Consider the following 13161-nt stretch of genomic DNA (forward strand, 5'->3'; position numbering starts at 1 on the left):
TGTCATTTTCTTAAACCTTTATCTTTAACTTTCAATTTCTTTTTAATTCTTAGTATTTTCTTTTTTGTCTTTTACTCATTCTTATCTATCTATTTATTTTTATGTTTTATTTACAACACTGAGAAACTGATTCTGGCCATTTCACCCTGTGCCGCCCTATTACAATGATTTCCCCCTCCCTTATCCGCGGTCCGAAAATATTAAATGGAAAATTCCAGAAATAAATAGTTCATAAGTTTTAAATGACGTGCAGTTCAGGGTAGTGTGATGAAATCTCACGCTGTCCAACCCGGGACATGAGTCATCCCTTTGTCCAGCGTATCCACCCTGTATACTCTACCCGCCCGTTAGTCACCTCATGGCCGTCTCAGTTATCAGACCGACCGTTGCGGTATCGCAGTGCCTTGTGGGATTCAAGTAACTTTTTTAAAAATATTATAATTATTGTATTTTATTATTAGTTATTGCTGTTAATTTCTTATTGTACCTAATTTATATATTAAACTGTGTGTGTATGGGAAAATTCATGGTGTATATATGGTTCAGTACTATCTGCTGTTTCAGGCATTCACTGGGGATCTTGGAACATATCCTTCCGGATTGGGGGTGGGGGAAAGAACCCAATTATATTCAGTAGGAGACATATTCCAGGATAAAGACAGATTTAACGCTGATTTGGCAGCTTGTCAAATTTATTTTTGATTTACAGTCACAGCAAAGTTACAGGCCCAAGAGGTCGAGCCGCCAACAAAGCCGTACAAACCCCGTACGTTTTTGGCGGGAGGAATCCCATGCAGACACGGGAAGAACGTACAAACCCCTTGCGGGCAGCGGCGGATTCGCGCCCGGGTCGCTGGCGCTGGCCTAGAGTCATACAAACTGTGCCGTTTCAGCAGACACCTGTTCAGCGTGTCTCAGCCTTTCACCGGTTATGCCTCATCTGAATGTCCCCTCCCGCCAGCACCTGACAGGGGCATGTTTCGCGATCAGTCCTGGGTTCTCAGAGGTCGGGGGGGGCAAAGGGGCAAAAGGTTTGAGAGAGCCGTGGTTTTCAAGGAATATTGGAAACGTGGTTCGAAGAAAAAGGGAGGCGTACATTAGATATAAGAAGCATGGAGTTAAGGAGATGTTAGAAAGATACATTGAATGTAAGAGGAATCTTAAGAGAGGAATTAGGAAAGCTAAAAGAAAGTACGAGAAAACTATGGCAAGCAGGGTGAAAACTAATCCAAAAGAGTTCTACAAATATGTTAATGGTAAGAGGAAAGCTAGAGACAAAATTGGTCCCTTAGAAAATCAGAGTGGAAAACTGTGTGTGGAGCCTAGAGAAATGGGGGAGATATTGAACAGTTTCTTTTCTTCGGTATTCACTAAGGAGAAGGATATTGGGAGATGTGGGATAAAAAAAGCAAATTGGGTAAATATGGGGAATATAGAGATTACAAAAGGTGTAGTTTTAAGGCTTTTGAAGAATATAAAGGTGGATAAGTCTCTGGGACCAGACGGGATCTTCCCCAGGACATTGAGAGAAGTGAAGGAGGAAATAGCAGAGGCTCTGGCGGTAATTTTCCAAATGTCATTAGATATGGGGATAGTGCCGGAGGATTGGCGCATTGCGCATGTGGTTCCGTTATTTAAAAAGGGTTCAAGGAGGAAGCCTGGCAACTATCGGCCTGTAAGTTTGACGTCTGTGGTAGGTAAATTAATGGAGAAAATTCTTAGAGATAGTACTTATAAACATCAGGATAGACAGGGTCTGATCAGGAGCACTCAACATGGATTTGTGGGAGGAAGGTCATGTTTGACCAATCTGATTCAATTTTTTGAAGAGGTGACTAGGAATATGGATGAGGGTAGCGCAGTGGATGTTGTCTATATGGACTTCAGTAAGGCCTTCGATAAGGTACCACATGGAAGGTTAGTTAGGAAGGTGCAGTCTTTAGGTATAAATTTTAAGATAGTCAAATGGATTGAACATTGGCTGAAAGGGAGAGGCCAGAGAGTGGTAGTGGATAATTGTCTGTCAGGTTGGAGGCCAGTGACCAGTGGTGTGCCTCAAGGATCTGTATTGGGCCCATTGTTGTTCGTTATATACATTAATGATCTAGATGATGGGGTGGTGAATTGGATTAGTAAATATGCAGACGATACTAAGATAGGTGGAATAGTGGATAATGAAGAAGGTTTTCAAGGATTGCAGAGGGATTTGGACTGCTTAGAAAAGTGGGCTGAAAAATGGCAGATGGAATTTAATGCTGATAAGTGTGAGGTGCTTCATTTTGGTAAGAAGAATCAGAATAGGACATATGTGGTAAATGGGAGAGCATTGAGGAATACAGAAGAGCAGAAAGATTTAGGAGTAACGGTACATCGTTCCCTGAAGGTAGAAACTCACGTGAATAGGGTGGTGAAGAAGGCTTTTAGTATGCTGGCCTTTATCAATCATTGCATGGAATATAGGAGTTGGGAGGTGATGTTGAGATTGTATAAGACGTTGGTGCGGCCTAATTTGGAGTTCTGTGTGCAGTTCTGGTCGCCTAATTATAGGAAGGATATAAACAGAGCCACAAACGAGCCTGCAGCTGACATGGACTTTTTACCCCCTCCATAAATCTTCGTCCGCAAAGCCAAGCCAAAGAAGAAGATAAACAGAGTGGAGAGAGTGCAGAGAAGGTTTACCAGAATGTTGCCTGGGTTTAAGCATCTGGAGTATGGGGAGAGATTGGACAGATTGGGTCTTTATTCTTTGGAGCGTAGAAGGTTGAGAGGGGATTTGATAGAAGTATTTAAGATTATGAAAGGGATAGACAGAATGGATGTGGATAGACTATTTCCGTTAAGAGGAGGAAAGATTAAAACAAGAGGACATGAGTTAAGAATTAAGGGGCAGAGGTTTAGAGGTAACATGAGGGGGAACTTCTTTACTCAGAGAGTGGTAGCTGTGTGGAATCATCTTCCGGGAGAAATAGTGGCGGCGGAGTCAATTGTATTATTTAAGAAAAGGTTGGACAGGTATATGGATGAGAAGAAGATGGAGGGTTATGGGCATTGTGCAGGGAGGTGGGACTAGAAAGGGGTGTTTGGTTCGGTGCGGACTAGAAGGGCCTAATGGCCTGTTTCCGTGCTGTAATTGTTATGTTATGTTATGATTAATATGTCATCCAGCACTCTCCAACCAAAGTGATTTTGACATGCTGGGATATTGCCCCACACTCCTCTCATGAAATAATGACTGAGAGATCTGAAGAATTTATAGAACACAAAAACAAGAGCCAGATACCAGAAAAATTATCGGCACTGCTATAAGGGAAGCGCTGCTGCTGGTACAAGCCTGGGGAAAGCAGGGAGCAGAGACACAGCGATGCTCCGCCTGGTTCCACTGCTCAGTCCAACTGCCAATGGCTTCGTACAGGCTTTAAACGGTCTTTTAAAATCCTGTGACTGCAAGGTCTGGGCCCAAGGTGGCGGTGCCCGTGTTCAGCAGCATGCTTGAGGAGTTGCAGATCCAGGGAAGCGCAGGACTGACTCAGGGGGACCAGAAAACGGGGAGTCCACCCCCGTTTGTGAAGAAGCAGAGGAGATGACACAATGGGACTGTGACGAGTGAAAAACACACAGGGGGTGGGTGGGCTGTTGGTGACTCAAGGGAGGAGCCCATGCAGGCTGCGGGCAGCTCGAAGCAAAAGGTTCTCAAACAAGACTGCGGGCTCCTGGAGACCTTCAGCTGGTCTCCAGGCATCAGAACCAAGATGCAAGATGCTGAAGGGTTCCTCTCCGCATCGGAGGTTTGGATCTGGAGCCCGGGTCGCCAATTGGTTTGAGCGGAGTCTGCGTGGCGGCAGGAGCGCTGGAGGCCAATCCATGGACACTCAGTGGCTCTGTGGGGACTCTATTTGTCTCTTTCTCGGACCGTTAGCAGCACCGGGCAATGCTAATGGCGAATTTTTGCCCGCCTTAAAGGCACTTTTCTGTTTTATGACATGACAATAAATATTATCAGATCCGATTTGAAAGGCTTACCTTCTGAATTTGTGGACTAGCGGAATCCAATTTACTGAGGAAATAAGCAGCCAACTTGCCCTAGGGGAGAAGAGATGGAGGATTATGGGTATCAGAGTTTATTGTCATAGACGCAAGAACCCTGTACGGATGCACAGAAATTCATACTTGTTGCAGTCACACATGTACACAACATACCACTCTGACAGTTTAAATGAAATCACCATATTGCCATGAGACAACGGATAGATAGATAAATATTCAAAGTTCAGAATCAGAATTTATTGTCATGAAGTTCGCTGTTTTGCGGCAGTATTACAGGGCAAATATTACATTTTTTTTAAAAGTTCCAGTTAGCACGACAAAAAAAGTGATGTTTTAGTGGGACGGCAATGTTGGCATAGCGGTTAGCATAACAGCTTTACAGCACCGGCGTTCAGTACCGGGGTTCGAATCCTACGCTATCTATAAGAAGCTTGTACACTCTCCCCGTGTCTGCGTGGGTTTCCCTGGGGGCTCCAGTTTCCTCCTACCGTTCAAAACGTACCAGGGATGTAGGTTAATTGAGTGACATGGATTTATGGGCCAAAATGGTCTTTTATCATGCTGTATGTCTAAATTTATCTTAAAAATTAGTGCAGACAGATCTTCAAGCAGCCGAAGAATAATTCACGGATATACCGTGCGTGAAAAAGGGCTCGAATCGTCAGTTATTTATCTTTACCTCCTATGGATGCTGCGAGACCTGCTGAATTCCTCCAGCATTTCTGTGTTTTCACCAATTTATGGTTAGGTTAGTTTGGGGAGGATACTGGGTCAGTTCATTTCGTCTTCTTCTCATTCTATCATTTTAGGGGGTGGAGGTCCGCGGTAGGCCCTCTCTGTTGTCTTCCATGTACGGTTCCCAAATTTGTTCGAATACTGTGATGTTATTTCTTAAATTATGTTATTTTTTCCAATGGAATACATTTATTCATTTCCATGTTCCATTGCTGTACTCTGGATCTTCTGATTTCCAGGTTGACCTTATACATTTTTTTGCTACAGCTAGGGCGATCATAATAAATCTTTTTTTGTGCTTCATCCAAATTGAGGCCTAGTTCTTTACTTTTTGTATTACTTAGAAGAAAGATCTCTGGATTTTGTGGTATGTTGCTTTTTGTGATTTTATTTAATACCTGATTTAGATCTTCCCAAAACTTTCTCACATGCCCAAATTGCATGTACTGTTGTTCCCGTTTCCTTCTTACAGCGAAAACATCTGTCTGATACTGTTGGGTCCCATTTATTTGACTTTTGGGTCGTGATATATAGCCTGTGTAACCAATTATATTGTATCATGCGTAACCTCATGTTTATTGTATTTCTCATAGTTCCGGAGCATAGCTTTTCCCATTTTTCATCTTTATGTTTAGATGTTGTTGCTGCTTTTGTTTGGGTTTACAGCTTATTTCATTGTTCTCTTTCTCTTGCAGCTTGATGTACATGTTTGTTATAAATCTTTTAATTATCATTGTGTCTGTAATCACATATTCAAAGCTGCTTCCTTCTGTTAACCTCAGCCTGCTTCCCAATTTGTCCTTCAAGTAGGATTTTAGTTGGTGGTATGCAAACATTGTTCCGTGAGTTATACCATATTTGTACTTCATTTGTTCAAAATATAATAAATTATTTCCCAAAAAACAATTTTCTATTTTTATGATCCCTTTTCTCTCCCGTTCTCTAAAGGAAAGGTTATCTATTGTGAAAGGGATTAGTTGATTTTGCGTCAACAATAATTTTGGTAGTTGGTAATTTGTTTATTTTCCTTTCTACGTGATTCTTCTTCTATATGTTGAGTAAATGGTGCAGTACTGGTGAACTTCTATGTTGCACCAGCTTTTCATCCCACTTGTAAAGTCTATGTTCTGGTACCTTCTACCCTATTTTATCTAGCTCTAATCTGGACCAATCTGGTTTTTCCCTTGTTTGATAAAAATCTGATAGATATCTTAATTGTGCTGCTCTATAATAATTCTTAAAGTTTGGTAGCTGTAAGCCTCCTTGTTTGTACCATTCTGTTAATTTATCTAGCACTATCCTCAGTTTCCCCCTTTCCCTAAGGATTTCCTTATTATTTTCTTTTAGCTCATTGAAGAATTTCTCTGTTAAGGGAACTGGTAACAATTGAAATAGGTATTGTATCCTTGGGAAGATTTTCATTTTAATGCAATTTACCCTTCCTATCAGTGCTAGTGGTAAATCTTTCCAATGTTCTAAGTCATCTTGTAATTTATTCATTAATGGCTGATAATTTAATTTGTATAGATGGCCTAGATTATTATCTAGTCGAATACCTAGGTATCGGATTGCTTGTGTTCGCCATTTAAACAGTGATTCTCTCCTAAACTTTGTGAAATCTGCATTATTCATTGGCATCGCTTCACTTTTAATTGCGTTGATCTTGTAGCCCGATACTTCTCCATATTCTTCCTATTTCTTATGTAATTCTTTTATTGATAATTCTGGTTCTGTTAAGTATACTATGAAGTCATCTGCAAATAGACTGATTTTATATTCCTTCTCTTTTATTTTTATCCCTTTTGTTTTATTTTCTGATCTTATCAGTTCTATAGCTAAAGCGAACAGTGAGGGAGATAGTAGACATCCCTGCCTAGTTGACCTGCTTAATTTAAATTGGTTTGATATCCATTTACTGTCACCTTCGCCAATGGTCCCTTATATAATGCTTTAATCCAATTTATATATTTCTCTGGTAGGTTGAACCTCTGTAGCAGATTGAATAAATAATTCCATCCTACCCTGTCGCAACCGCCACTGTTGGCATCTTATTTCTTTGTACTGATTGGATTAAGTTAATGAACTTATATTGTCCGTTGTTCGTCTTTTCTTAATAAATCCAGTTTGATCTAGTTTTACTATTTTTGGTACACAGTCGGCCAATCTGCTTGCTAATAGTTTTGCTATTATCTTATAATCTGAGTTAAGTAGAGATATTGGTCTATACGATGCTGGTGTTAGTGGATCTTTCCCCGTCTTTGGTATTACTGTAATTATTGCTGCTTTACATGAATCTGGCATGTTTTGTGTTTCTTCAATCTGGTTCATTACTTCTAGGAGAGGAGGAATTAATAAGTCTTTAAATGTTTTATAGAATTCTATTGAGAGTCCGTCCTCTCCAGGTGTTTTATTGTTCAGTAGCTTTTTTAATATATCCTGTATTTCCTCTACTTCAAATGGTTTTATCAATTTGTTTTGCTCCTCTTTTTGCAATTTCGGTAGTTCAATTTTAGCTAGAAACTCATCTATTTTGTCTTCTTTCCCTTCATTCTCAGTTCGATATAATTGCTCGTAGAATTCCTTGAAGTTTTCATTGATCTCCGTTGGGTTATATGTAATTTGTTTGTCCTTTTTCCTTGATGCCAATACCGTTCTTTTAGTTTGTTCTGTTTTAAGCTGCCAAGCTAGTATTTTGTGTGTTTTTTTATCCTAGCTCATAATACTTCTGTTTTGTCTTCATTATGTTCTTCTCCACCTTGTACGTTTGTAGCGTTTCGTATTTTATTTTTTTTTGTCCGCCAATTCTCTTCTTTTTGTTGTATCTTCCCTTGTTGCTAGTTCTTTTTCTGTACTTACTATTTCCCTTTCAAGCTGTTCTATTTCCCAATTGTAGTCCTTCTTCATCTTAGTTACATAACTTATTATCTGCCCTCTGATGAAAGCTTTCATTGCATCCCATAATATAAATTTATCTTACACTGATTCCATATTTATTTCAAAATACATTTTAATTTAGCACTCAAGCTTTTGTATATTTAGCATTATCTGTAGCAAAAAATGTATTGCTAGTACGTGGAAAGATACAAATGTGATGATATTAATAGATGGCTTAATAAGATGAAATATTGTTTAATAATGGAAAAAAATCACATGTTTTGCGTGATAACTATAGTTTTTTTATTAATAAGTGGTTGTTATATTCAGAATATTTACATTTTGATTTATATTGATTAGATTTTAATATGTATGCTTAATTTTTCTTTATTTTTTTTCTCTCTTTATGGCTCCTTGGGAGAGTTGGCTGAAGGGGGGGATTTCTTTTTTTTCTTTCTTTTTTCTTTTATATATATAAAATATATCGTTCATGTTTAGTTTATTGTTATATATGTTACTTATTATCTGTATTTTGAACAAATAAATAAAGTTAAAAAAAAAAATAATTTAGCACTCAATTAATTCTCTAAAATCCTGTCTTTTAAGTAGCATGGAGTTTAACCTCCATCTATACCTTCTTGGTGGGATGTCCTCCAGCAAGTGATCCGATAACAATCTAGCTTTATATTCCGTTTTTGATATTGGCTGCCTTCTTGAGGCAGATGCACTCGGTGGATGGGAGGTCAGAGCCAATGAATTAGTAGTTTCCAAATCAGGCTGTGAATATACCTTCCACAGTGCACCTGCAGAAGTTTGATCATTTTCGCACAATTCTTACTGTTCCCAATTCAAAGGCTGGAAGTGGAACTGAAGGGTTACGTGGTTCGCTCGACACCATTACAGCACCGGTGACTCCGGTTCAAATCCGGCGCTGTCTGTAAGGAGTCCATTCATTCTCCCCGTTTCTGCGTGGGTTTCCTCCGGCTTCTACCCACACTCTAAAATGTAGGGGGTTTGTAGGTCACTTGGGGGATTTGGGCAACTTGGGCTGGAAGGGGGCTGCACACACTGAACAATATGCCAAATCTCCTCAGACTTCTTGGAAAGTGGAGGTGTCGGTGTACCTTCTTCACGGTTGCCTGATCGTAAGATAACCATGATGGGTCCAGCAGAGGTCTTCCCAGGAACATATGAAATAGGAAGAGAAGTCGGCCATCCGGCCTGTCGAGCCTGTGTTGATGATGGGCTCAGCTCCACCCGCTGGCCTTTTCCTCATCTCCCTTAATTCTCCCACGGTGTAAAAATCTACCCAACCTACATTTACTGAAGTCGCCTCCACTGGTTCAAGAGGCAGTAAATTCCATAGATTCCCCACTCTCTGGGTAAAGCAGTTCCTCATCTCCCTCCTGGATCTTGAAGCTATGTCCCCTAGTTCTGGTCTCCCCCACCCATGGGAACTACTTACCCACCTCTATCTTATCTCTGCCGTTCATAATTTTATACGCTTCTATCAGATCCTCTTTCATTCTTCTAAATTCCAGCAAGTACAGTCCCAGACGCCTCAACCTCTCCTTCATAATTGGAATCAACCTTGTGAATCTCTTCTGCATCATTCTATAAGATCCACTCTCATTCTTTTTGAAGGCACAAACCCTCTTCACAGTCATCTTGCCATTGTGGTCAGGTGCGAGGCCTCTTGGTCTTGCTGACATCGAAAGCCAGCTTGTCGTTCCAATTTAAGTCTGTTGCCAGTGGTTTCCTGCACCACTCTGTACTGTGATGGGCCATCAATCCCAAAATGATTGACTGACCCATATCAAGCAGTGCTATACCTCTGTGACTGGCTCCACCTCATTGCACACATTGTCCCTCATGCTTCTCAATCTGCAGGAAGGGCTTGGGACAAAGGTTTAGCTCCATATTAGACATTAGAGTTCTAAATGTATCGTGAGATAAACTTATAAAATTAAAAGCAACGCTTTTAACCCTCCATCAAAGCAATTTACGGAAAGTGTGCCAGCCGGCTGCATTATGGGGGCACCAATACCCCAGCAGTAGATAGAGAACACAGCCCAGGGCATCATAGACCAAACCCTCACCATCATCGAGAACATCTAAGGGAACCCTGCCGTTGGAGATCAGCAGCGATCACCAGCCAGCGCACACTCTGTTCTCACTGCTGCAGTCAGGAAAGAGGGCTTGGGGCCACAAGACTCGCATCACCATGTTCAGCAACAGCTGCAATTCCTACAGAACAAACTCGAAGACTCATTTCAGGACTTTGCACATTTATTATTGAATATTTATTTTATATATTGCAGTTTGTTAGTATTTATTTGTTTATGTTTAAATTTTAATTTTTTTACATACAGCATAATAACAGGCCCTTTTGGCCCATGAACTTGTGCTGCTCAATTTACACCCAATTAGCCTACAACCCCCATATGTTTCTTTCTTTTGTATACAGATTTTTATATTACTGATAAGTGAAAATTCTGCCTGGCCCACAGCAAAAGGAATCTCAGGATTGTATGTGATGTCATGTATGTACACTGACAATAAATCTGAACTTCGTCTACCATCTTGGAACAGAACAAGATTTCTTACCCTTAGAGATCCGCAGGCCCGTGGATAAAAGGTCATACAGGTCTTCATCCCATCCATGGCTGCAACGTGGCACTGAAGAACGGGGAAGAGGCACAAAGACACAAAGTCACACTGCTGGAAGGGCAGGGAATCAATTCTTATCAGCTGGCCGAATGGGCAGAGTGGAAAATACCATAAGACATAGGAGCAGAAATAGGCCATTCAGCCCATTGAATTTGTCCCACTATTTAATCATGAGCCAATCCATTTTCCTACCCAGCCCCACCGCCCGGCCTTCTCCCCATAACATTTGGTGCCCTGGCTAACTGAGAACCTGTCAATCTCTGCCTTAAATACACCCAGTGACCTGGCCTCCACAACCACCTGTGGCAACAAATTCCACAGATTCACCGCCCTCCAGCTGAAGAAATCCCTCCGCATCTCTGTAGAAGCCCTTCAATCCTGAAGATGTGCCCTCTTGTCCTGGACTCTCCCACCTTTCTACGTCTTCTCTGTCCACGCCTTTCAACATTCCAAATGTTTCAATGAGATCCCCCCCTCCCTATTCTTATAAATTCCGAGTACAGGCCAAGAGCCATCAAAAGCTCCTCACACGATAGCCCTTACGCTCCTAGAATCAGCCTTGTGAACGTCTTCTGAACCCTCTCCAATGTCAACACATCTTTTCTTGAATGAGGAGCCCAAAACTGCTCACAATTCTCCAAGTGAGGTCCTTATAAAGCCTCAATATCACATCCCTGCTCTTGTACTCTACTCCTCTCGAATGAGAATTTCTGCAGATGGTTCGAGTCAGGCTGAATCTGGAGCTGGTAGAGTCACTCCCTTACCGCGACAGGGATCCAGGTTCAATTCCCACCTCTGGCACTGACCATGGTTAATTGGAGGCTGCAAATTATCTCCCAGTGGTTAGATGATGTGGGGGAATATAAACCGACTACAGGCACACAATCTTTTATTGGGACAGCTATAATCCAGAAAGCTCAAAAAACCGGCATTTTTTTCCCACTGGTACAGTGGAGTGAGAGAGAAAGAGAGACAGCAGCGCAACTAGGTTGGGCGAGGGGAGATGTGGCAGGGCGACTTGGGCGAACAAGGGGGAGAGAGATGGCAGCATGACTTGGGTGGGCGGAAGTGTGGAGGGGGGGGGTGCCAAATACCAGAGGACATTGGATTAAAATGAGGGAGAAAGTTTAGGGGAGATGTCAGAGAGAGTTGTAAGTACCTGGAATGCATTGGCACGAGTGGTGTTGGAGGCTGGTACAATGGATGTACAAAGAGAAGAGAGTTATGGGTGTGATTCAGCCTAGAGACAGATCAGCGGTTTTCAAAGTTTTTCTTTCTTCTCGTGTCCCACTTTAAGTAATCCCTATGCCATAGGTCCTCTGTGATTAATCAGGGATTACTTAAGGTGGGATGTGAATGGGAAGGGACGGTTGAGAACCACTGCTCTAGACCCAAATGTTACTGAAATATTTTGCTGGAGAAAAATTGTCGATGGGCCATTTGAGTCAATTAGATTCGATTAAAACAGTGGTTTACAAACTTTTTCTTTCCACTCACATCCCACCTTAAGTAATCCCTTACTAATCACAGAGCACCTATAGCAAAGGAAAAACTTAAGGTGGGATGTGAGTGGGAAGAAAAAGTTTGAAATCCATCGAGTGGAGTAGGTTTACACCGATCAACACATCGCGTGCTGAAGGGGTCCTTACTGAGATCTGACGCTCTATGTTCTATGATGCTGCCGACAACTGGTGGCTGGTTTATTTTATATTGGGTTTGAAAGGACATGGACCAAATGCAGGCAAGAGGGAGCGGATTAGAATGGGCACCCTACAACTGGATGGCATTAATATCGACTTCTGTAGCTTTCTTTAAAACCCCCTCCACATTCCCGCCCCCCACCCCCCCCAGCTCAGTCTCCCTCCTTTTTCCCTGTCTCCTTTCACCCAGACAAAATCATTCTCACCCCTATCCTATCCAATTAACACCATTTCTTGGTCTGGACTCCTCCCCGAGCCGGCCCTGTGCTCTTGAGATTTCCTGTTTGTTTTGATCATTCTGCTCACAGGGTCTGAACCTTCGCTCATACGTCTTTGTGTCCTACGGACGCTGCGAAATCTGCTGAGTTCCTCCAGCATTTCGGTGTGTTTCGCAGCGACTGCAGACTTTTGCGCTTCATTCAGTACGCCAACTTGGTTGGCACGGACGAGTTGGGCCAAAGATCCTGTCCCCGGGCTGACTCTTTCACTCAATGAGAGGTCCCACTGAAAGTGTCGATGACTCCGCGAACCTGTGTCGCGAGGCCAAAATGTGGGAAAGTGGTGTCAGGCTCTCTTACAGATCCACCACATCCCCCACCCCGCCACCGCCCCCCCCATCCCCATCCCACACCAGAGGGGAAAAGTGCAGGAGTTTTCCTTCATCGCGCCAGGCTTACCATAGAAACACTACAGAACAGAAAGCAGGTCATTTGGTCCTTCTACTCTGCGCTGAACTATTATTCTCCCTAGTCTCACAGATCTGCACCCGACCGTAGCCCTCCACACCCCTCCTATCCATGTACCAGTCCAAATGTTAAAATTGAGCCTGCATTCACCACTTGGCTGCTTGTTCCACACTCCCACCACTTACTGTGTGAAGAAATTCCCCCTAAACTTTTCCCCTTAACACATCCCCTCAGGTTTGTATCTCACATACCATCAGTGGAAAAAGCTGACCTACATTTACTCTGTCTGTCCCCCTCATTTTAAATACCTTGATCAAATCTCCCCTCATTCTTCTACACTGGGGGGGAGTCACGTGATGGAGTAGTGGCCGGACGGTGAACTCCAGCCCTCTCCAGAAAAGTCAAAAAAAACAAAGAAAAACACAAAGGCACAGAAATAAAAGTTAAAGAAA

The 13161-nt window shown here is 42.2% G+C and overlaps 1 protein-coding gene across 1 annotated transcript in view; it reads right to left on the bottom strand.

The window, feature by feature from the left end:
* The window catches only part of pelp1 (proline, glutamate and leucine rich protein 1), a 45064-nt gene that overhangs the window by 22499 nt on the left and 9404 nt on the right, over positions 1-13161 (bottom strand). Inside the window, exons 5-6 of the mRNA XM_069919912.1 lie at positions 10261-10332; positions 4021-4080 (exon numbers count right to left, since the gene is read on the bottom strand). Of these exons, the coding sequence (XP_069776013.1) occupies positions 4021-4080; positions 10261-10332 (132 nt within the window). The remainder of the gene's footprint in view (positions 1-4020; positions 4081-10260; positions 10333-13161) is intronic.

This window comes from Narcine bancroftii, chromosome 2, assembly GCF_036971445.1.
Source record: "Narcine bancroftii isolate sNarBan1 chromosome 2, sNarBan1.hap1, whole genome shotgun sequence".
NCBI classification, from domain to species: Eukaryota; Metazoa; Chordata; class Chondrichthyes; order Torpediniformes; family Narcinidae; genus Narcine; species Narcine bancroftii.